Source organism: Gymnoscopelus microlampas (assembly GCF_963454915.1).
Source record: "Gymnoscopelus microlampas genome assembly, chromosome: 5".
NCBI classification, from domain to species: Eukaryota; Metazoa; Chordata; class Actinopteri; order Myctophiformes; family Myctophidae; genus Gymnoscopelus; species Gymnoscopelus microlampas.
In genome coordinates this window covers 54915306-54941572 of record NC_139942.1, presented here as the reverse complement: position 1 = coordinate 54941572, position 26267 = coordinate 54915306, and the positions used below count along the sequence as shown (strand labels likewise).

Genomic DNA, 26267 nt, shown 5'->3' with positions numbered 1-26267 from the left:
ATCCCGGACAAAACATGGTTCCCCTTCCACATGCTGAACAAAGAATACAAACTGTTCGGTACTCTCACTGCACGTGAAAGTACTAAACCAGGGGTCTTCAACGTTTTCAGGCCAAGGACCAGGGACGTGCACAGATAGACTCTAGGTCATTGGTTCTCAAAGTGGGGTCTGGGGACCCCCAGGGGTCCTTGAGGGAGTTCCAGGGGGTCCCCAGCTAAATGATAGATTAGGCACCAAATGGACCCTTATGGGTCTGTAACTCTGAGTGTGTGCAAATGGAACCAAATGGACCCGTTAGGGTCCATTTGGTTCCATTTGCACACTCTCAGAGTTAAATTGACGTAGATTTTACAATATAAATTGCGGTCCAAGTGATAGAAATGCCATTAAATGGGGGTCTGTAGCCTATAATGCATGTCAAACTGGGGGTCCTTGAAATGTTTCAAATGTTTACAAATGTTTGCTTAAAAATATATATATATTTTCAAAGATTTGCACACCTCATCACGATAAAAAAAGAAAATCGCAGACTTTAGGTGTAGAGGGAAAAAAAGAGCAGACCAAGTAAACAAAAAAGGATTAATGGGAAACACAATTTTATACAATATAGAGGGGGTCCCTGTTTCATCTCTCTCTCAGCTAGGGGGTCCTTCCTTGGCCTGAAAACGTTGAAGACCCCTGGTTTAGTACTTTATATATATATATGAGCTTGTTATATCTACTATTTTTGAATAGTCAAAGAAATGGGTACATTTCCTACAATGTGATAACCCACGGCTTAACTGTGGTATCCCAGACAAAAAAAAAAAGGTTCCTCTTCCAAATGCTGGACAAGAATACAAACTGTTTTTTTCAGTACTTTCACTGCATGGATATCTTTTTGTCTTACTCATTACATCCAAACCAAGTACTCACTCAAACTCACTCGGCAGCTTCTTCGCGTGTGTGTGCGGCTAAATGCTATGGAATAGGTAGTTATGGGAGCTGTAAAAACGAACACAAAAAACCCCAAACATTCCCCTAAGTACAGCAGAAACCGTCACTGATCTTTAGTTTATCAGCAGAAGGTCGGGGGAGGACCGCATCCACAAGAGAACCCGCTGTGAGAATTTAACAATCTCGTCCGTTCTTCTTCAACCCATTAAGACCGGGAACGCATCTGTGTGTAACCACTTGAACCCGTTATTTTATACTTTAGGCTATTCAAAAAATAGCAGATATACAAGCTCATAGCGCAGCACCGAGTGCCGCGCTATGAGCTTGTATATCTGCTATTTTTGGAAAAATCGTGAAAATGTGTGCAAAATTTGTACTCAAATCTTTGCTTCTGGGGGGGGGGGGGGGGGGTCCCTGGAACAAGTCATTTTGAGATGGGGGTCCGCAGCCAAATACATATCATTTTGGGGGCCCTTGACATTAAACAGTTTGAGAACCACTCATTATTGCAACATACGTTTTTTTTTTTTAAACCGTTAGGATTTAAAAGAATTTGTAGAATCACCCAGAAGCAAAGATTTGAGTCACTCACAAATGTTCAAAAATAGCAGATATACAAGCTCATAGCACGGCCCTGGTATAAAACCTTGACACTGTTGCGTGATGTGTCCTTTAGATTTTACAAATGTTCAGTCAATTCTGTTCAATTTGCCTTAAATATGTTGAGAAACGCTGTGCTGATTTTTTTCATAAGAGCCTGAGTGCACGTCTTCACATCCGCAGAATACTATACTATATTTTGTTTGTTACAAGTACAATAGAAATATGTTTAAAAATGAATAACCGAGTTGAATGTGTTTCAGAATCAGTCTGGAAAATCATCATTGTCAGCAGTCATATTTGTTTTCTGTGGCTGTCTCTGTGTGTGTCAATGCCTCTGTCTGTAGCGGTACCACTGCGCGCCGACAACGTGCGCTGTGTCCTATGCCCATGGTTCTCAAAGTGGGGTCCGGGGACCCCCAGGGGTCCTTGAGGGAGTTCCAGGGGGTCCCCAGCTAAATGATAGATTAGGCACCAAATGGACTCTTATGGGTCTGTAACTCTGAGTGTACAAATGGAACCAAATGGACCCTAACGGGTCCATTTGGTTCCATTTGTACACTCTCAGAGTTAAATTAACATTGATTTTACAATATGAATTTGGGTCCCAGAGACATACATGACATTAAATGGGGGTCCGTAGCCTAATGCATGTCAAACTGGGGGTCCTCTAAATTAAAATGGTTGAGAATCACTGCTAGAGCCGTAAAAAAACTTCTCTTATGGGGGTCCCTGGCATATCTTTTGAAATGGGGGTCCGTGGGCTAATAAGTGTCAATTTGGGGGTCCTTGAAATGAAAGTTTGAGAACCACCGTCCTATGCCCTTCAGAGCAGGTGTAGCGTTTGTATTGTGTCCCGTCTCCCTCACAAGGTCAAAGAGGAATAAAAAGTTCAAGTGGTTAACATCTAAAATGACAGAGATGCGTTCCCGGTCTTAAATGGGTCAAACCTAAGTGGGCAAAACATGCATTTGTTGTAATCTGTAGTTGGAAGCGCCACAATGTCTTTGTCTTGTTGTGTGACAAGAAGAGCCATGTCTCCTGGGGTGGACAGACAACGTCTGGTCAAGGCAGTCAGACCCGGTGCAGAGCAGCTAGTAACACGTGGCAGTTATGGCAAAAATTGATTGAATTCACTTTTTCGACAAAGAATTAAAGACGATTTTTTTCTTCTATACAATAGAAATCTATCAGGAGAACCAACAGGCATGTCAAAGCAGATAAGCGTAAGAAAAAAGCGATGTTAGTTCAGGCTCAGCTCACCAAAATGTCTGCTGATAAAAAATATTATTTTGTCATCATCCTCCTTAACCGGGGCCTCGTTCTTATCAGTGACGCGCCTTTCAAAATGTCTCACGTTTCTTTATAAAGGCCTTGTTTTTCCCATCTTCAGCCCCTACCAGTGGCCATTCCTGCATTTTAGAACCCATATTTGTTGCCATGCCTTAATTCATTTCAATGTATTAACTTCACTTTGAAGTCAAATTGAATTGTAACCTCAACGTTATCGGTTGAAGACACCAGACCCCCTTAAACCGAGAACAGCAGATCTACACGTGTAGATCTGTCTATTCCCCGTGCATGAAAGTATAACTCAGGCTTAAAGGGATATTTCACCCCCCAAAAAAACTTGTTTTTCTATCTATTACACACCCCTTGGAGACTTGAATTCATTGAATTCCGGTAGGAGACACAAAGTGTCAACTTTAAGTCTCCTACCGGAGACATTAGCATCTTTCCGCCGATCATCAAATTATCGGCTTAGGAAAAAGACAAAAACTAAAAACCCTCTACTACACCTATAGCCTCTTTGCCAAAAAATAGCCGATCTACAAGCTCACAACGTTGTGAGCTTGTAGATCTGCTATTTTTTGGCTAAAGTTCTCCTCAGAAAAGGGATGCTATATAGGGTACCTAACCACCCTACCAGTTACGCCATATGTGAAGAGCAGCCCATTTTTCCCCATGTATAAGGTCCTCCACCAGTGGTTCCTCAGCTTTCAAAATCAAAGGGCGAACGCGACAGTACACTCCCGATGGGATCTTTCTGGGTGGTTAAGGTAAAAAAAAAAAATCATATCACACAAAGATTTGGCGGACCCCCTGTAGTAACTCCCTGTACTAAACAGTACTATTTTTGAAAAAGATTTTTGAAAACTCTCCATGAATTCAAGGCTTCGTATTGTGTGTGTAATTGATAGAAAATAAGTCAGGTTTTGGGTGAACCATCCTTTTAAAGTGCAGCAGCGGAGTCTTTCATCTTTCTAACAGGGGGGGGAAGGAAGTGTTGCCAAAGATTTTCACTTCCTCCTCATCCTCATCCTCCTCCTAGTGGGACTGGGGTTGGTCAGAGTGGTTCCTTCTCTCTCTCTCTCTCTCTCTCCCCCTGGTGGTCAGAGTAGAGTACAGCACAGTACTACTCACGCTACAGAACTTAATGCGGCACAGGGAGAACCAATGACCACCGATGATGAAGACGCAGCACTCGGCCCCCCCAACGATGAGACGGAACTTTGAAGAAGGCTCATGGAGTCGGCGTCATTCCCAGCATTTTTTAGAAGAAGGCCTCATCACCGATTCAAACTGGTGTGTGAACGTGTTCCGATAGGTCAGCCTTTGTAGTGTTTGTACAAATACCGTTGAATCTCCACACGTTTTGCTCCATTTCACTGTTCAGGTTCATTTGAGGCCGATGCGCGACGCGTTAAAAAGGAGAATTCCGGCTCTATAGCGTTTTTTCTTACCTTTAGCCAATGTAATTATATCCTAGAACGAGAGATACAGTAGAACAGTGGTTCTCAACAAGTGGTCCGGGGACCACCAGTGGTCCTTGGGTGGTTACTAGGGGGTCCCCCAGCAAAATGAGTTAACATAGCGTCACAATCATTTTAACCACTTAGCTTTGGCTATTCAAAAATCTTGAAAATGTGTCAAATCTTTGAGTACAATAGATTTTTTAAAGCGCATTTTTTATTCAAATCTTTGCTTCTGGGGGTCCCTGGCACAAAACATTTTCAGATGGGGGGTCCACGGCCAAATGTATATCAATTTAGGGGTCCTTGGCATGAAAAAAGGTTGAAAACCACTGCAGTAGAACATTGAGCGATTTAGCGCAAGAACCATCTTTCACGTTTTTTAGCTGCGGTGGGACTCGGGATGGATGGAGTTATGAAAATGTTCTACCACTCGTTCTCGGATATAATAACATCAGATAAAGGTATGAAAAAAGGCTAGTCCGGAATTCTCCTTAAATTGTGTGTGCTTGGGGAGGGGTGGGGGCCACGATGACGCTCAAAGAGGATAGCATCCTTAGTGTTAGTACGTGTCATAAATAAAGCCAAACGGTGGCCTTGTCACTGGAGACGACATGGGTTCTTATTTGCTGGTCAAAGTTCATGGCTGGGAGAGGGCGGGGGGGCGGGGGGGTGAGATGTCAACAGTCAATACAAGTCTCTCCTTCGTTCCATCTTTCCACACATCTCCCTTTCCCCTCATCTCCCCTCAACGCTTTCATGATAATATGACAAAATGTGTGTCTGTTGGAGGCACGGGGGGTGAATGAGTGGAGGCATCCATTCTAGTGTAGAGAGAGGGGGGGGGGGGGGGGGGTGTGTGGAGGGGAGGGAGGGAGGGAGGGGTCACCATATGTGGGATTCACAGTGAGTCATTTTAATGACGCCCACCCCTCCTCCCAGACGGCGGTAGTTCATTCCTCCGTAAAGCCTGCAGGAAAAAGACACAGAGACACAGTGAAGAAATGTGAATGTTTGACAACTTCATAATTTAAACTTTTTTTTGTACTTAATGCACAATTGTTCAACTAGACGGGACGAGCAGTAACGTGTACACACACACCAAAAAAACAGTGGTGTAAAATAACTAAGTACAATTCCATACATACCTCCATGTGTTGGCGTCGGGGTCGTATACTTCTATGGTTTTGAGATACGTGGTCCCGTCGAAGCCTCCCACGGCCATCAGCTGACCGTTCACTACGGCTAGACCCACCTGGACAGAACGACCACACACACACACACACACACACACACACACAGCACATTTGCAGGGGTGCACATAACTTTTTAGGTCTAGTACTCAGAAGAGCACCTGGAGATGTGACTTGGTGCGCAACAAATGAATGGTCCCGTCCCGTTTTGTCAACCGGGGGGGGGGGGGGGGGGGCAGCACGGTGCCCACCGGACAGTTTTGTCAACAGGGGGGGGGGGGGGGCTGCTGCGCGAGAAAAAAAAAAGACGCTCTGCTCTACCGATTTTTGACGTTTTTTTTTTCTCACACACCGTTTGGTGAAGCCCCCAAGGTTGGTGTCCTGTGCTGCGCTGCTTTTATCCGCCAGATTGGGACGTTCACAGCATATTTTGCACCATCACGGTGTGTTCATCATCGGTGACGAGTGCCTCTAACAGCCGCTGCTGGCTGCGTGCACGCAGCGAGGCAATGCGAGGCAATGCGAGACACTCATACAATCACGTGCAGCATGAGTCCTTTCCACCTCCGCCTAATGGCTGTACATGGGGCCGACGCATGCTTTAGCGTGACTGTGTGAGTGTGGTTTCAGGAAGTAAATTCCTAGCCTCGATCTCCAGGCTTTTATTTTTTATTTTTGCTAAAAAATAAAAGCTTGGAAATTCCTGTCCCAGCTGTTGGTACGCAAAAGCGCCTCGCGTCGTCTGATGTGTCGCGCATTTTTTATTTTGGGTGCGCATGCGCACCTGCGCACCAGTTATGTGCACCCCTGCACATTGGGCTTCTTTCACCAACAAATCTGTGTTTAAGATTTGATCTGAAGGTTCCTGATACGATTTTTCAAAATGACCGAAATCTCTATTATTTCTCGTACACAAATCCAGTATTTTCTTCTTTTTTTATAAAATACTGTTTTCTCTTATCCTCTTTTCAATACAGTAGCAAATAACAGAAAACTATTTTTAATCAATTCTCTTACAAAGATCCTGTATGTTCTTCTTTTTTTGGGCGATTTTTTGCGTGGCGATAAATCTTTTATTACATCGATTTAAATTGTCACCAGTTTGAATCGATTTACGATAAATTGTTAATGCCTAGTGGACGGCTGTGCCGCCTATGAAAGACCAAACCCTCTTTTCTTCCTGTCTGCTCCTAAGAAACACACGCACACACACACACACACACACACACACACACACAACGGCAATACTCACCCCACTCCGTCTGGAGGTCATGGCCACTACGGGCGACCACTGGTTGGTCCTGGGGTTGTATCTCTCTGCGCTGCTCAGCTCCGTGGTGTCGTCCCGGCCCCCCACAGAGTAGATCATGTCCTGGTAGACGGCACAGCCCAGGTGCTTCCTCCGGGTGCCCATGGGGGACACCGTGTGCCAGCGGTTCTCTTGAGGGTTGTAGCGTTCCACTGGCACACACACAGACAGACAGACAGAGAGAGAGAGAGAGAGAGAGAGACAGAGAGAGAGAGACAGAGAGACAGAGAGAGAAGAAAGATGAGTTCAAACCGCATGCCTACAGGGGATACAGTGTGTAAGCCAGGGTTTCTCAAAGTGGGTGCCGTGACACAAGTCCAGGGGTGCCGAAGAATACTTTGATAATATTTGGAATTTATCACTTCAGTTTAACCACTTAGACCGTCTAGACTTAGGAAAACGGACGTGAGTTGCACTGTTCTTGGTGCTTTTTTTCTCCATTGTACAGTACACCAAGTCTCTTCGCCAAAAATAGCAGATATACAAGCTCACGTTGTGACGCGTTGTGAGCTTGTAGATCGGCAATTTTTGGCGAACGTCCCCCCCCCCCGGAATAGGGATGCTGGGGTTCAAGTGGTTAAACGCCAAGTAAAAACGTTCCGTCCTAATGGAAACGGATATTCTCTCAAGTTGTCCTCATGACGTCCTGGATCTTAGAGGGAAAGTTTCACATATTTACGTAGCGTAATATGACACAAGGTTCTAGACATTAACAATGTCATTCAGGGGCGCCGTGGATGATAAAGTTATTTACAGGGGTGACCTGAGCCAAAAAAAAGTTTGAGAACCACTGCGGTACCACAGTGTGTCACCTGTGCCCCCTATAGACACTCTCTGCATGAGGTCGTGACCAGGCTTTTCTCTTAGCAGATGTAGTGATGTGTCGTTCACGATCGATTCGTTCAAAAGAACTAGTTCATTTGCCGTGAATGTGAACGAGCTTACTTTCTGAAACTGTTACGTTCATGCGCGACGTAAAAAAAAACCCACTCCGGCGATGGTGTTTTACACACATTATAAAACACACATTAACCACTTTAGCCCTATTTCATACATAGGCTATAAAATAGCCGATCTACAAGCTCACAACGCGTCGCATTGTGACGCATTGAGCTTGTAGATCGGCTATTTTCAAATATGTTAGTACTTTTACTTTTGGTGCTTTAAGTATATGTTGATGCCAATACTTTTGTACTTTTACTCAAGTACATTTTGAACACTAGAAACTAGCGCTACTGAACGAGAACGAATCATTTGAACGAATCATTGCCGCGAACGTGAACGAAATCGTTCGTTCACTGAAATGAACTTTTTTTCCCACCACTATAGCAGATGAGTAAAGGCCCGGGAACCAGGCTACTGTACACCCCATCAGATGCGCAACCCAAAACCCGCCTGTTCCAATAAGTGGCTTACCTGTGTTTAGCGGTGACGTCCCATCTGATCCCCCCACGGCGTAGAGGAAGCCCCCCAGGACAGCCACCGCGACCCCCAGTCTCCTGGTGCTCATCGAGGCCACTCGAGTCCACTTGTTCTCCTTGGGGTCGTACCTGGAGCGAGCACGCACACACACACACACACACACACACACACACACACACACACACACACACACACACACACACACACACACACACACACACACACACACACACACACACACACACACACACACACACACACACACACACACACACACACGACGTGAGTGTACCACTAAATAAACACAAGACCATTTTCAACATCCACTACTTTATTAATGCTAAATAAATTCAGCCCTATGTAGATTTTGCTCACAAGCTATATATACATTTTATACATTTGAAAACGTGTGAAATGGGACATTCTGCATAATGAGTACGTTCTACTTTTGGTACTTTAAGTACATTTTGATACCAATACTTTTGTACTTTTTCTCAAGTAAGTTTAGAATAGTAATTGACCACCTTCTGTCATGGAAAGACCAGATTGAATCAGTGGGTAAGAAGACAAAGCAAAGAGTCTATTTCCTTCGCCGTCTGAGATCTTTTGGTGCTAGTAGACGGATCCTTCTTTTGTTTTTCACTTCTGTTATTATGGGTGTTCTTCAGTACTGTAGTACCACCTGGTATGGATGTCTGCATGGATTAAAGCTAGTTTAAATGTCCTAATGTGCGATTTGTGAAACCGTGTTAACACATTGAACGCCAGAGGTTAATCTCATAATGTACCTACCAGTGCCAAGCTCTTTTTGTTGTTTTTTTGTTTTTTTCATGTCGTCATAGCCCCCGCTAAATCCGTTTAAAATCCGCGTTCATTTGGTTCGACACAAACACGGGATCCGAAAACTGCGAGTCGATCCGTGCCGCCATTTTGAAGTTACAGGCGAGAACGTTAGACAGGACGATGCGGTGAGGAAAACCAGAAGGGAGATAAATCGATTCTAAGCTGACGCCCAGACAGGAAACGGATGCGAGCGAAAAAACCGGAACCAGTTTTATTCCGTTTCCGGTCGGCCCCTGAACCGGAAATGGGTCGGAAAAAATTCCGGAATGTGCACTTTTTCGATTTAACATGGGAAATGCGAGTCGCGTAGATCTACGCGACTGGCACACTGCGGCTTTAAATCGTTTGGCGTAGATCTACGCGACTGGCACGCGATGTGTTAAAGGATCCCCCACACACACTAGCGCCTATTCCTAAACAATGAATACATTATGTACAATTAGGATGCTTTAGTATTATTGTTCCTGCTGTTCTACATACTGCCAACCATGTGAAGAAATCACAGATTCAGGCTTTAACCTTTGCTTTTATATGAAATATCCGAGACAATTAAGATATTATGGAAGATACTTCTGAACATATTGCTAGTTTGACCACTTCAAATGCTCTAACCGAAAATAGCCTTTCTACAAGCTCTCAATGCGTCGCAGACGCATTGAGAGCTTGTAGATCGGCTATTTTCGCTGCGCAACATGCTTCCATAGAAAACATGCTGGCTTCTATGGAATCCAAATTACTGAAATCAGTCTTGGCGACTGAGAACTTTAATCCATGTGTCTGTCTGTAGCCTTAAAGTCACAACTGCTGCAGCAACTGAACATTTGTTCAAAGATTGTCGGACAACCACTTCAGAGGCTCTATACATCTACGTATAATGACAGTATGATAAGGTTGGCAAGAATATCACTTCAAACACTAGCCATGCTTTGTATGGAGAATATATATATAGGTTGCTGCCTTCAGGAAGGAGATATAGTGTTCCTACATTACAATAAGGTCAAACTGAAGAGGTCCTTTGTCCATCAGACGACATTGAGGCTTAATCAGGAGTTATAGGCCAGGGGTAGGCTGAGAGGTGGACATTGCTCTTGTCTTGTTATGTCTTTATGTATGTATTTTGTTTTGTTTTCTTGTGTCATGTCACATGTGTGTACTGTTTACTGTTGCATACATGGCTGCTGGGTCGCAAGACAAATTTCAGTGTGAACCGACAATAAAGTATTATCGTACCGTATATTTTTCCACCACTGCTAATAACTACAGTGATCTAATAAAATAGTAATAATGTTCAGGTAGCCCCCCCCCCCTTCCCCTCCCCTGAGACAGGCACGTATGTAAATACTGTAACCACACCCCAGCCTGAGTGCTGCTATAGTCACCTTTCCACAATATTGAGACAGGAGACACCGTCCTGGCCCCCCACAGCATACAGATAGCCCCCCAGGACGGCCACGCCCACACTGGTGCGACAGGTGCTGGTAGGGGCCACATCGCTGCTCCACTGGTTGGTCTTGGGGTCGTATCTGAGACGGAACACAGACCAGAACAACAGTTTAAAATGTGAACAAGTGTTGCTGGCAGAGCAGATGGCGGCAGAGAGCAAGGAGAGCAGATAAGAATATATAGAGTCAATGGGAAACCATAATAGTAAGAAATAACGGTTGTGCCTTTAACACATTACCTGCCAGAGTAATGCCACTTAACACATGGGGTCTTTTTGTTTTTTTTCATACGGGAGGGGCTAGAGCAGCTCTGGGAGTACCCATTGTGATCCTGAGAAGGATAGGCCAGATGGATCACCGGGAAAAAAAACATGGCTTCCCATCCGCTTCCTGTCTATTTGCTTCTTTAAAACGTCTGTATCTCCGAATCTGTTTCCGGTGGGGAAAACCAGTCATGCGCGATCCCCCCTGGCCCCCGTTGTAACTTGCGAGTGAAATGTTATCGTTCCAGGATGTAGCCAGGGTCATCGCGTTACATGAATGGATGTTTTTTTTTACGTGGATTTGCTCGTCGTGGAGTCTAGAGCTTTAAACAGCAAAGCGCAGTCAATGGGGAGAATGCTGGCACCCACGGTAAGTTGTTATTAAAAAATATCTGTTTGGCGGATGTGACGATTTCACCCCAAATGTGTGGATGGGGTATTGGTTCTTTGCCATCTGCATATACTATATAACCACATATTGAGGCCATGTCTTAACTGAACATTCAGCAAAAAAAGACTTACAAATTCCATGACATTACAGAAATTCCACAACACATGAGAACTCTGATTTGCACTGTTGATCTGCTGTGTGACCAATACAATTACAGACAGGAGGGGAAGGAAGAGAGAGAGAGAGAGAGAGAGAGGAGGTAAAGAAGGACAAGGGCAGACTGAAAGGAAGTATACGAGAGTGAACCGATTCCAGACCTTTCCACAGAGTTGAGGTAGGAGGAGCCATCGTGACCTCCCACGGCATAGAGGAGGTCGTCCAGAACGCTGACGCCCACGCCACAGCGCCGCTTGCTCATGGACGCCACCATGCGCCACTCGTTGGTCTGCGGGTCGTATCGCTCAACGCTCGAGATGGCGTCGCCGCTGCACCAGCCACCGACTACCAGGAGAGGGAGCAGTGCAGTGTTGATTACGTCGGCTAAAACTATGACGAAAAACGTTGGTCGACTACCTTTTTTCACTGACTCTGAAACTAAATAAAAACGAAGCTATGATGACTAAAACTAAGACTAAATATATTGATATATATTTTGTCAACAAAAAAAAACTAGACTAAAATGTTATTGAGGGACTAATGGAGAAGAGATCCAGTAGAACTAAAAGACAAGTCATTTTATGTTTGGTTGTGCTTGGGTGTAGCACTCTGAAAATAGCAGATCTACAAGCTCACAACGCGTCACACTGCGACGCGTTGTGAGCTTGTAGATCGGCTATTTTTAGTGCGCAACCAAGTGTAAAATCAGCCATTACGACGCCATCAAGGCACCGCCACAATACATTTTTGTCGACTAAATCAACTGTAGATTTAGTCGACTATAATCTTATGATATTTAGTCGACTAAAACTAGACAAAAACTAAAACATTTCAGATGACTAAATCAAAACGTGCTGTCAAAACAAAATATTACATAACTAGTGCTGGATTAGGTTCATCATCTTGCCAGCCTGTTGGGGCTTTTTGACAGCTAAAGTCAGTGTATGTAGAGAACAGTAAGGACAAGCTGAATAATGGCTAGCTACCACTGCCCAAAGTGGCCACCAGCACAGACCAACTCCCTGGTCACAGCCGAACCTTGGCTGTGTTGGGTTTGATGGCTGTTGCCAATCTAAAAGTCCTGGAGATACCGACCTGCAAAAAGAACCTCTCCACAGCGAATGGGCTTCCGGGGCCGAGTCCTGGGGCCCTGCATCAGGGGCCTCTCCTGGGGCAACAGCAGGTAGTTCTTTGCTTCATCGACCAGGTCTCTAAAGACAATACACACAGTTACACACACACACACAAACAGTTTTTTTTTTAAACTTATGTTGCTTTATCAGTGGTTCTCAAACCTTTTCATGTCAGGGACCCCCAAAATGATATGTATTTGGCCACAGACTCCCATCTAAAAATATTTTGTCCCAGGGAGGGACCCCCAGACCCGTATTTGAGTTAAACATGTTTTTTTCCCCCAAAAATATACGTATTCAAACATTTGCACAAATGTTAAAGATTATTCAAGAAATAGCAGATCTACAAGCTCGGTGCCACACTATGAGCTTGTAGATCTGCTATTTTTGAATAGCCAAAGTATAAAATAATGGTTATAGCTTAAATCTAAAATGTCACAGAACTGTTCCCGGATTGAATGGGCTAACATACTCTACCATACAGATTGGACTAAATTATTTTCATTCATTAAAAGAAAATTACATAGTGAGGCTTTAAGCTCTCAAAATGTCAGCCCCACTGTAACAAGTATAACACACACACACACACACACACACACACTTATTGAACTCACCTGCATTCTTCGTCACTTTTAATGAGAGGATCTGAGCCCACGGTGCCCACCAAGAACTTGGGGCTGAGCAGAGGCAGGCGGACATGCTGTAACACCTGCAAGTCACACAGAGAACCACACATGACCCGTCACTATGAGGCTACACTGGTCGTCAACACACAGTACATATCGTTGCTGTGATATTTTAATCCAGGGGTCTTCCAACGGGGGTTCCGGGACCCCTAGGGGGTCCTCAGAGTTACTACAGGGGGTCCGCCAAATCTTTGTGTGATAGGATTTTTTATTTTACATTAACCACTTGAACCCTAGCATCCCTTTTCTGAGGAGAACTTCAGCCAAAAATAGCAGATCTACAAGCTCACAACGCCTCGCGCTGCGAGGCGTTGTGAGCTTGTAGATCTGCTATTTTTGGTAAAGAGGCTATAGGTCTAGAGGGGAAAACAGAGCAGACCAAGTAAACAAAAAAAGTTGAGTCTGAAACTCAATTTTATACAATATAGAGGGGGTCCCTGCTTCATCTCTCTCAGCTAAGGGGGTCCTTGGCCTGAAAACGTTGAAGACCCCTGTTTTAATCCATTAAGACGGGGAACGCATCGGTTTCATTTTAAGATTTGAGCTGTTATCATTGTTTTACACTTTGGCTATAAAGAAATAGCAGATCTACAAGCTGCGCTATGAGTTCGTAGATCTGCTTTTAAAGATATTTTTGGGTCTTTTTCTGCCTTTATTGATAGGATAGTAGGCTGACAGGAAATGGGAGAGAGATGGGGGGGAGACACACCAGAGGTCGTCGGGACCGGGAGTCGAACCCGCGACACGCTGTCAAGCTGGATTACCAGCATATGTGGTATGCGCCTGGACCGCTAGGCCAGCGGACGCCCCAGATCTGCTATTTTTGAATAGCAAAAGAAATCTAAAATGACACAGATGTGTTCCCGGATTGAACGGGTTAACTGTGTGTTTTCTCGTAAATTAACGCCCTACTTGATCACATTACAGTGTCACACAAAAGCATCAAAAGCAGCAGATCTACAAGGTCGAAACGCTGCGAGAAGCGATGCGTTTTGAGCTTGTAGATCTGCTACTTTTACCATTTTTGAATCCTGAAAAGTAACAGTTTTGGACATATGAGTTTTCCACCCGACAGACGAAATATGATCTGTCACTCTCAGGGTTAGTCAGACTATCTCTTCCACAATCTTAGAACGCACAGAGTTCAGAATTCAGCCCCGCAAAAGGTGAGAACAAGAAGATGCCCTCTGCTCTTCAGACCAGAAGGGAATTCGACCAGTCACGACAGTGTTAACAAAAATATTTTTTAAAATATATATATATCTTTTTTTTACATGACTGCAAAGGCAAAGAATTGGAGTTTTTTTTTGTTTATTATCAGACCGTGTAATGAGGCGATCTCCGTGAGGACGGGGATCACGGATAATGTTCCATGATTTTTCAAAGGCACAGCACAATCGCTCGTTTTCGTTGGCAGTAGCGTCACACTATTACCCTATTACTCTGGCAGTTAAAGAGTTAATTTAATATTACAACTTAAAAATAAATACACTTGTCAGGTAAGATTACCCATGAAACATTTCCACCAGTACCTTATCAGGGAGAATATTTTTTTTTTTAAATGATGGTTTTCAGCCACTTAAGCACAATATTGTGCACCTTGTGTTTAATGTGATCATGTTAAGTGCCCCAAATGAAGTGTGGTAATTCATGTGTGAGGCCAGAGGGTAAACCAACACTGTGTGTGCTTTATGCCCCTCAGCACCTTGGCATTTAATCAGGCTAGTTCAACAGACCTGCAGCTAGCTCACTTATCTCCCCTTAGAGGATATGGTGGGAAACCCTGGAAGCTGTGTACAGCCTTGTTAACCCTTTTCAACCTGGTGTCTCTGTTTTGGCCACATATTACATTCATAAACGTATATACATTTATACCTGTTAATATCTCATCGTCTCCGCCAGGAGACTATGTTTTCACTTTCCGTCCCCCCCCCCCTCGGCCAAGCTAACATTGGTCAAGCCTCACGTGACACGTGACAATACGTTGAAAGAGTGTGCTCTGATTGGCTAGTGAGACGCATGACGTATAGCGGCCTATAAATAGATGTGTCACTTTGAAAGAGTCTTAGCCTCTTTCAAAGTGAGGTAAGATAGGAGTAATCACGAAATGGCTGAGAAATGGCGGAGTAACACTTAAGACAGGATTAATCAAGTAACACTTAAGACAGGATTAATCAGGAACAGTACTGGCGGAGACCTGTGCTCCGAGGAGCACATTTTCTAGTTAAACATGCAAATTCCAGGCGGTCCAAGTGCAGAGGGCCAAACAAGGACTTAAAATCTTCTGCTGGTTTGTAGTATCTTATTCCAAACACGTTACTACCCTATTTTTATTATATCATCTCTTTTTTCTGCATCCGTCCCGTGTTTCATACTGCGACACTTTAAAGGGTCGTCTTTGTCATAAATAAATCACAAATCGCAGATCTACACCAGGGTGGTGTGTTTATGTTTGGAACACAGTTCTGATATGACGTGATCTAAGATTCCCAAATGGGGATTTCAACACAAAAAATAAAGCCACGAACACATGAAACAGCGCCCTCTAGTGGCAGTGACATGAGACTTTGGTGCTCTATTAGTGTTTTTGTGTAAAAGAATGTCGCCATGGTTACGGCTGCTGCCCAGCTGTGGGATGAGCCCCGCAAGCTATGGGACGAACCGCCTCCCGGGTTGCCAGATCATGTGCGCATATCCCCCCACACGGGTATGGACTAGTATGGTTAATAATAGAGGTGTTGGTAGTAGTGCACACAGCATGTGGTGTATTATTATTTGACTGACCTGTGGCAGTTGAGGCCTGCGTTCCTGGATGCTGTATTTGACCCAGGCCATCACGGCGTTGAACACCTGCTCCTCACTGCGCACGTTCAGCTCGTCACTGGAGATGATGTCTATCAGCTGATTGGCCGGCAGCAACATGAACTCCTCGCTCTCCATCACCTAGGAGACGAGCCAAACACACAAACCCGCCAGTCAAGTCGGTCAGCTAGACAGGACGATAATCGTTAGTCGTGATAAAAAAAACACTAATCAATAATGGTATCGGAGAGATTTTAAGTTATCGTGAAATTGCAAATTCAATACAACTTCCAAAAATAGCAGATCTACAAGCTCACAACGTGTTGCGTTGCAACACGTTGTGAGCTTGTAGATCTGCTATTTTTGGCGAGCTATTTTTTTACACTTTGGCTATTCAGTGTTTCCCAAACACTGGGTTGGGACCCATTTGCGGATATATGCCTTCCCCCCCCCCCCCGTTTCCTACCTTTAGTTTTTAATCCATTATCATTTTCAAAACATTTCCCCAAAAATCCCCCAAAAATTCTAATTTCGTGAACCAAAAATAAATAAAAAACTTTTACAAAAGTACTGAAAATAGCCGATCTACAAGCTTGTAGATCTGCTATTTTCACTAGTTTGGGTCCCGGGGAGAAAAGAAAGTTTGAGTCTCAAGCTAAAAAGTTCGAGACTCCAACAGTTCCCTAACCACTGAACTAATCTGTCTGTCTGTCTGTCTGTCTGTCTGGCTGGCTGCCAGAGAGTGAGACAGTCAAGTGTCAGTTGTTAAGTCCATCCGTGAGTCCATTTTCATACATCCATTTTGTAAATATCACTCAGCCAGCCAGTGAGGCCGACTGGCTGGGTTTGACCGCCACCCTGATGAGACAACAATGTGTCCCTGTCTGTCTTACTGCTAAGCACTTTATATACAAGCCTTTGTCTGCCAGACAGTAAGTCAATAATCTTCCACTCCCGTCTATCTCACGCTGTCAGTAACATGGTGAACCTCTGGCTTAATCACTATATACCCCCAGTTGATAGTTGTAATGTAGAAGTACTCTGTTACAAGTAAAAGCCTGGTAATCAAAATTGACTTGAGTGAAAGTACAAAAGAAAAAAATGAAAAATAAAATGAACTTAGTTACTTTACACCACTGCCTGGGGGTACATGGCGAAGACGGGCGGAGGTTTCACACCCACCGCCACATACCTGGGGGTATATGGCGAAGACAGAGGGTGAGTCCACACCCCGTACCACATGACGAGAGTGAAACGTTTCGGACATGAATTTTCTTCTGTCCTAAAAAACGCTGCTTATCAATTAATAGATCGATAAGGTTACCGAATGAATCGATCATTTGCATCCCTATGCCACACACGGAAGAAAGTGATAGCAACCAGAGGTCAGAAATGGTGGTTGAATGCTCTGAGACAAAGCTGCTTGCTGCTGGACTGGAGTTTCTGCTTTGTCATGTTCACATGCGTCACATGCATGTCTGTCTGACACACGTCTGTGTGGCTTTGACAGTGAGGCCCATGTTGTCTGACACACAAAACACATAGTAAACTAATGACCTGCAGGAATGCTGAAAGAAACTCCTCCCTCGAAACAAACACGAGTAAATGCTACGAGTGAAGAGAAATGGAAAGAGTACAGTGACTAAAACTGAAACACGTGCAGTAATCACACACACACACACCTCATTTCAAAGTGTTTGCAAAAGGAACAGTGACGTGGTCATAACAAAGGAGCTGCTTTAATTGATGGTGGGAAGGAGTGTGAGGGAGGGAGTGCACCATAGAGTTAAAGATAATAAGAGAGGGCACCGGATATCGCCTCCCATCCACTTGCATTGAGTTGCTCACCCAGCGCATGGGCCGAAATCACCCCTTCTTCTGGGTTGGGAAATGTGACGGGCGAGGCCTATTATTTGGGGCTTCTGCCACACGTTTTGCGTCACCTCGGTGGCGCGTTTTGCGTCACCGAGGTGCGCAGCCCCGCACGCAAGCTCGTGAGTCGAGCCCATTGGTCGAAAACCGTTTTCGCTCGTTCGTGTTAGTGGCCCCAGGCCGTTTTGAGCTGCGGTACCCATGAATGACCAGCATGCATACTAAGTACAGTAAGTACAGCACTTGAGTCCATGTTACTTAGTTACTTTACACCAGGGGGTCTTCAATGTTTTCAGGCCAAGGACCCCTTGGCTGAGAGCGAGATAAAGCGGGGACCCACATTATATATTGTATAGATTTTTTTTTTTTTCTTAGATTTCATAGGCAGCTTCATAGACTTGTTTCACAGCACTATCATGTTGGATTCATGTTAATGTGTATTTCCAGACATTTAACCGGGCACTTAAACAATACTTAGTAAACCTGACCTTTCACTCTCTGTACTTAGTCTGCTCTTTTTTCCCCCTACACCAAACCACTTTGCCGAAAATAGCAGATCTACAAGCGCACAACGCCTCGCAGCGCGAGGCGTTGTGCGCTTGTAGATCTGCTATTTTCGGCTAAAGTTCTCCTCAGAAAGGGATGCTTGGTTGAAGTGGTTAATGTAAAAATCACACAAAGATTTGGCGGACCCCCTGTAGTAACTCTGAGGACCCCCTAGGGGGTCCCGGACCACCGTGTCCTCCGCCTACCTCCTGGAAGTTGTGCTGGGTGAACTTGTCGGCGATTCGGAGCAGCTCGCGGCAGGAGTGCGTGTCAGCGAAGGCCCTGATGCCCAGACAGTTGGAGGGGTCCAGCTGTCTCTTGAGGAACTCGCAGCAGGCCTCCTGGATCTCAGCCAGCTGGAGGAGACAGGCGGCGGGGAGCAGCGTCTGCACGTTTCCCTCCTCCACCGTGACCTAGTGACACCACAGGGAGGAGGGCGTTACTATGAATGAATCATTACTATGAATCCCTGACCCACATCAGGGCAGAGTAATACACACAGAACAGAAGTATGAGTGTTTTCACTCAATTAGACTTGGTTGGTCGATTACCTTTTTTTCACTGACTAAATACTAAATAAAAACTAAGCTATGATGACTAAAACTAAGACTAAATATATAGACAATTTTGTCAACAAATAAAAACTAGACTAAAATGTTAGCGAGGGATCTAGTGGAGAAGAGATTCAGTAGAACTAAAAGACAAGTCGTTTTATGTTTGGTTGCATGCTGAAAATAGCTGATCTACAAGCTCAACGCGTCACAGCGCGGCCGCTGTGAGCGTGTAGATCTGCTATTTTCAGCATGCAACCAATCTGCCATTACGAAACCATCAAGGCACCGCCAAAAATACATTTTAGTCGACTAAATCAACTGTAGATTCAGTCGACTATAATCTCATGATATTTATATATATATATATGACTTCACTATATATATATATATGACTAAAACTAAATGGAATTTGCTGTCAAAATCAACACTGCTTATAAGCAACCATAAGTCAAAAGTCATCGCATATGTTGGAAAAGGCAATATTACAAACATATTACTATAAAAGAATATTGTGAGAGTTCAAAATCACGACTAGATCATCCTTCTTTGCCATAAATTACAGAGATCTTAATCATCATCATCATATTGTTTTCACCCTTGCTGATGAAAACAGAAAGGCAGCTGCAGGTGTTATCCTGTCCAAAAAAACACAATTAGCAGCACAAAGAACCACGCAATTACCTGTGACGTGTAGGCAAAGTCGATGAGCAGCTCCATGGCTCTCTCGTCGATGTCTCGGATAACGACCTCGGTCTGCCTGCTCTCTGCCAGCTCTCCCGTAAACATCGCCCTGAGAATGACACGGCAAGGAAAGTCAAATAAACACAATTTCATTTAAACCACCTGAACTCTAGCGTCCCTATTCCTACTATGGCGAAAAATGTTCGTCGGCTACCTTTTACCACTGACGAAAACTAAATAAAAATTTGCTAGAATGACTAAAACTAAATACATTGACCATTTTGTCAACAAATAAAAACTAGACTAAAATGTTAGTGAGGGATCTAGTGGAGAAGAGATCCAGTAGAACTAAAAGACAAGTCATTTTATGTTTGGTTGTGCTCGGTTGTTGCGCTCTGAAAATAGCAGATCTACAAGCAGATTAAACCTTTTCATAGATTTCATCAGTGTCGTGTTAACTAATGTTTTTTTTTGGGCGTTGTAGCCGCTCCTATAAGTGGGGTTGGGGACACCTCATTAGTACACCCTTCGCTGTACTGTGATTGGCTCATAATAGCACACCCCTCTACATTAGTACACCCCTAGCTGTACTGTGATTGGCCGACTCTATTGGCTGACTCTATTCAGCACCCAATTCTAGGGTTGAGGTGTTTAATGTAAAAACAAATCACACAAGGACTTGGCAGCAACTCTGAGGACCCCCTAGGGGTCCCGACGGACCCCCCTGTTTGAAGACCCTCCCCCGGGTCTAACCTGAAGTAGGGGCTGCAGGCGGACAGGATGACGCGGTGGGCGTAGATCTTCTTGGAGCCCACCACCAGCACCACGTCACAGAGCTCGCGGTGCTTCCTCAGCAGGTTGATGACCTCCAGGGTCTGCCGCGGGTGCTTGTCGGAGACGTAGGGCATGCGTGCGGGCTGCGGGACCCCCTCGGGGAGCTTGTTGGGGTCCCCCAGGGTACAGCGGCTGGTGATGTCCATTCCGGTGGCGTCTTGGCGTGCGCTGGTGGCCCTGAATGAATGAATGAATGAATGGATGAATGTGTGTGTGTCATTGAATCGTTAGTTGAGAATATTCTATAAGTGGGGCCTGGGCGATCAGACAAAATTAACACATTGGGTGCCAAAACCGTATATATACGGTTTTGCAAAAGGAGCAAAGAGTGATGCGGAGTGCCAAAACCGTAATGGTACGTTTTTTGTGTTTTCTTTTTTTTTCCCACACGGGAGGGGCTAGAGCAGCTCTGAGAGTACCCATTGTGATCCTGAGAAAGGAGGGCCAGATGGATCACCGAAAAAAAAACATGGCTCCCCATCCGCGTCCTGTCTATGTCCTTCTTTAAAACGTCTGTATCTCCGAATCTGTTTCCGGTGGGGAAAACCGGTCATGCGCGATGTGCGATCCCTCCCCGTTGTAACTTGCAAGTGAAATGTTATCGTTAAGCGCAGTCAATGGGGAGAATGCTGGCACCCACGGTATGTTGTTATTAAAAAAATCAGGCACCCAATGTGTTAAATATCAGGATACTTCTGACCAAAAGCCTGTATATCGATATTGTGACGATACTTCTTTTGTCACATTTTTTTTAATCTACAAGCCGCCCCAAGGTGTTGCATTGTGAGTGACACGTTGTGATCTTGCAGATTGGCAGTGCACAACACAAAGATAACGTATCCAAAACAATAAATCAATAATAGCATTTCTCTCTTGATCAGGGGTCTTCAACGTTTTCAGGCCAAGGACCCCTTGGCTGAGAGCAAGATAAAGCAGGGACCCCCCATTATATATTGTATAAAATATGTATTTTTTCATAGATTTCATAGGCAACTTCATAGACTTGTTTCACAGCACTATCATGTTGGATTCACGTTAATGTGTATTTCCAGACATTTAACCATGCACTTAAACAATACTTAGTAAACCTGACCTTTCACTCTGTACTTAGTCTGCTCTTCCCCCCCCCCCTACATCAAACCACTTTGCCGAAAATAGCAGATCTACAAGCGCACAACGCCTCGCAGCACGAGGCGTTGTGTGCTTGTAGATCTGCTATTTTTGGCTAAAGTTCTCCTCAGAATAGGGATGCTTGGTTGAAGTGGTTAATGTAAAAATCACACAAAGATTTGGCGGACCCCCTGTAGTAACTCTGAGGACCCCCTAGGGGTCCCGACCCCCTCTTGAAGACCTCTGCTCTAGATTAACAAACATGGGCATGCAAAAGAAAAAACAAATGTCACAACTGAAACTTTGTGTTAGGCCGTCCCAATCTGTGATTACCAAATAGCACAATGTCGAATTATGTTTAGGTATTATCATTCTAAACTTTTGCTCTTCCTGTTCTACATATAGCCAACCAGTAGAGGAAATTGCACACTCACATGAATGTAAGCAATAGAACATGTATTATATTGCTAGTTCTAATACTCTTCAATCTTATAAAAATGACTGAAAACAGTTGTGGCGATTGGCAACTTTAATCCATGGGTATGCAAAAATGTTCAAAAATAGATGATCTACAAGCTAACAACACCGCCGTATGACAAAGTACGGAACAGTTTTTTTTTTATAAAAAAAAGAAAAGAACTCTAAAATGACACAGATTAACACCATTTATTCAATCAACTACATTTCCCTTTGATGCTGCCCTGGGCACCTACAGGAGACAGTAGGAGGGGAAAGTACTCTGTGTCTCTATTCAGGTTAAATAGCTTTCAGAAAGGCATGATCTTGTAAACGCCATTCCAGCAATCTGCGGCTTGTGGAAGAAGTCACAACTCTTGACAAACCAGTCTGAATGGCAGAGAGGATTTGTCATCATTGACACAATGCCTTCTTAATCGTTCCAGCCCCAGCGAAATTAGTTAACATAGCGTCACAATCATTTTAACCACTTAGCTTTGGCTATTCAGAAATAAAAATAAATAGCAGATCTACAAGCTCATAGTGCGGCACACTATATATATATGTTTTTATATTTTTTAACTTTGTACATTTTTTACTCAAATTGCTTCTGGGGGTCCCTGCCACAAAACATTTTCAGATGGGGGTCTGCGGCCAAATGTATATCAATTTAGGGGTCCCTGGCACGAAAAAGGTTGAAACCCACTGAGTTAGGGCATTCCACAAGTGTATCCCTTTTACTTAACACATTAAAACCTGGAACGCATCTGTGTCACTTTAGATTTATTTGGCTATTCAAAAATAGCAGATCTACAAGCTCATAGCGCACGGCACCGAGTGCCGTGCTATGAGCTTGTAGATCTGCTATTTTTGAAAAATCTTGAAAACTTATTTTTTTAGATTTTTTTCAAAAAACTGTTAGGATTTAGAAAACATTTTTAAGAATTGTCTCAGTGGGTTGTAAAGATGGTGCTGTGCATTTTTCCACCTACCTGCGCATCGGCTTTGCGTCCATGCACTGAAGAGCAATATTTAGTTGCCCACCAATTGTCGCCAACCTTCACAGACCGCAAAAAATAAAATAAATGTCAAAGTTAAAAACCGTGTCAACCTATTCATGTGTGTTGTTAAACTCTGTGACATTTTGATCTGTATCCATTTGTAACTTAAAGGGTATACAAATGTAAGCATAATGGTCCATTTGGTTACATGTATACACTCCCCAGACAGTACTGTACTTAAGTACTTAAGATTTTTTTTACTTGACTGGAGTATTTTACATTTTCTAATGTTTCACTTCTAGTCCACTACATCTCATAGGCAAATATTGTACTTTTTTTTGTTTTGTTTACTCCACTACAATGATTTGAAAAGATTTACATTGTGAGCTTGTAGATCTGCTATTTTCAAAATATTTGTATACATTTTATACATTAGAAACTTGGGACATTCTGCACAACTTTCTACTTTTGGTACTTTTAAGTGCATTTTGAAGCCAATACTTTTGTACTTTTACTCAATTCAACTTTGAATTCCGGACTTTTACTTAACATGAGTGTTTCTACATTCCAGTACTGATACTTTTACTTAAGTAAAACATTGGGAGTACTTTTTTCCACCACTGCCAGAGACCAGATAGATGGTCTACTATAGCATCACCACAGCATGTTTAAAATAGTGGTTCTTAAACTTTTTCAGGTCAAGTACCCCTAAATTAATGCGGATTTGGTCGCGGACCCCCATCTGAAAAGAGTTCCATATGTGGTGTTAAAAATGTAAAAAATATTCAAACATTTTCAAAGAATGTCAAGATTTTTGGAAAACAGCTGATGTTCGTAGGGCCCTGGGGGTCCCCGGACCCCACTTTGGGAACCCCTGCATTAGACCATGGACCACCATAACTCTGAGAGTGTACAAATGGAACCAGCAACATACTGGTCCATTTGGTTACTGACTATTCAACATTTATCTGGGTACCCCTGGAACCCACTCACGGACCCCTGGGGGTCCCCTGACCCCACTTTGAGAACCACGTGCTAACCTGTGAACCAGTGGTTCTCCACCAGTGGTCCCTGAGGGAGTTCCAGGGGGTCCCCAGCTAAATGATAGATAGGAACCAAATGGACCCTTATGGGTCTGTAACTCCATTTGTACTCTCAGAGTTAAATTAACATTGATTTTACAATATAAATGGGGGTCCCAGAGATAGAAATGCCATTAAATGGGGGTCTGTAGGCCCTAATGCATGTCAAACTGGGGGTCCTTGAAATTAATTAATGGTTGAGAATCACTGCTATAGAATCTTCTCTTATGGGGGTCCTTGGCATATATTTTCAGATGGGGGTCCGTGGGGCCAATAGGTGTCACTTTGGGGGTCCTTGACATGACATTAAAATGGTTGAGAGAATCACTGCTAGAGCCATAAAAAAAATCGTCTCTTATGGGGGTCCCTGAGGCATATCTTTTCAAATGGGGGTCCGCGGGCTAAAAAAAGTGTCAATTTGGGGGTCCTGGACATGAAGAAGTTTGAGAACCAGTGGTATAGAAACACAGTGAAGGAACCATGATGTTAACAATGAGTTCTAAGTGCGTTCTAAATGATTCTTTTAGTGTTAGTTCTCTTCAGGCCCTTTAGACTGTAGTGGATGTAATGGATGAATGCTTCTGCTAGCATCACCACTACTATAGCATTATGAGCCTTAATAATAATAATACAGCCCAATGAGAGTAAACTACTATGAACACATATTTAATAGAACATATTTACCTTTATATCTCCATCATTCCAGTAAACAGGAGGACAGGACAGTAGAGGCTAACAGGCTAACAGCTAAGGAGGAGGCTAACCAAACACTGCTAGCTTCTTCCTCATAACAATCAATCTGCGTCTGCGCTGCGCAGCGCGAGACCAGCTAACTTCCGCTTCCGGTTGCCTACCCCCCCTCCCTCCCTCCCAACCTCCCAACCAACCAACTATAGGGTAAAACAGTGAAGCTGCAGTCGCCTGGTGGTCAACTCTGGGATTGTAGGATTGTAAGCGTTTAAAAACGATACTGCGCGTGCTTCTACCGTCTGAAACACTAGTGCGCATGCTCCATTGGCTCCATTGGAGCTACTTCCTGGGTGCTTCACGCTCGTGAGCAACTTTCACTGAAATACATTGGTGGAGGCGGGGCCGTCCGCCCTCTAGATATATTATTATGACTCTATATGCCCCCAACAAATTACACATTAAAATGAATAAATAAATCACACAAATACTTGTTTTTTTATATATATATATATATATATATATATATATATATATATATATATATATATATATATATATATATATATATATATATATATATATATATATATATGTGTGTGTGTATATATATATATATATATATAAACGTATTTAGTTGACCTTGTATTTAAACTGTACTTTCGTGTGCTTTTTTTCCTGCAAACTTCTAAATAAAGTATTCAATCAATCAATCAAACATGTAAGTATTGCATGTATTGTATGCCTATTATGTCTTAGTGTATAGTGTCTAGAACAGGGGTCTTCAACAGGGGGGTCTGGGACCCCCTAGGGGGTCCTCAGAGTTAGGGTCCGCCAAATCTTTGTGTGATAGGATTTTTTTTTTTACCTTAACCACTTGAACCCTAGCATCCCTTTTCTGAGGAGAACTTTAGCCAAAAAATAGCAGATCTACAAGCTCACAACGCCTCGCGCTGTGAGGCGTTGAGAGCTTGTAGATCGGCTATTTTTTGGCAAAGAGGTATAGGTGTAGAGGGAAAAAAGAGCAGACCAAGTAAACAAAAAAGTGTAATCTGAAACACCATTTTATACAATATAGAGAAGGGGGTCCCTGCTTCATCTCTCTCTCAGCTAGGGGGTCCTTGGCCTGAAAACGTTGAAGACCCCTGTTCAATCAAAACCCCAAATAGGGGCATGTCGCCAGAGTGAAAGTGGTTAAATTATAGAATAACAAAGTAAATTGAATGACTTTGTGGATTCTGGGGATTTTGCAGTGAAACATTATTTAGCAGTTAGTTAGCCTTAATAAATGAAATGTCCTGTCATTTGAGAGAGAGCCTACATTATTCAAAGGTTTGCCATAACAGCTAGGGTGTCTTTCCGTTACATTTACCACTAGAGGGCGTTACAAACCTTTTTTTTCCCCACCTGAATAATGGAATAATGCTGTGTATATGAATCAACAAGAAAATAAATAAAGTACAGCAATGGATCGCAGTATTAAAGTGAAGATTGTTCTGTCACAATACAAACACT

At 43.6% G+C, this 26267-nt stretch overlaps 1 protein-coding gene across 4 annotated transcripts; it reads right to left on the bottom strand.

Annotated features, from left to right (window-relative positions):
* Window positions 1–1893: 1893 nt before the first annotated feature.
* On the bottom strand, window positions 1894–24852 carry klhl20 (kelch-like family member 20). Of its 4 annotated transcripts, none has more exons than XM_084057969.1 (14): window positions 24750–24852; window positions 22975–23040; window positions 20336–20593; window positions 19583–19691; window positions 18554–18760; window positions 15912–16070; window positions 13056–13150; window positions 12404–12519; window positions 11470–11653; window positions 10436–10579; window positions 8208–8341; window positions 6735–6943; window positions 5438–5544; window positions 1894–5259 (listed from the first exon to the last, which is right to left on the bottom strand). In XM_084057969.1, exons 2-14 carry the CDS (start codon window positions 22995–22997, stop codon window positions 5175–5177), a joined length of 1830 nt encoding a protein of 609 aa, XP_083914095.1. In that variant the 5' UTR covers window positions 22998–23040; window positions 24750–24852; the 3' UTR covers window positions 1894–5174. The 4 variants fall into 4 exon arrangements, with proteins under 4 accessions (XP_083914095.1, XP_083914096.1, XP_083914097.1 ...); XM_084057970.1 differs by having other exon boundaries at window positions 22975–23043; window positions 24754–24786; XM_084057971.1 differs by lacking the exon at window positions 22975–23040 and having other exon boundaries at window positions 24750–24850.
* Window positions 24853–26267: the final 1415 nt, after the last annotated feature.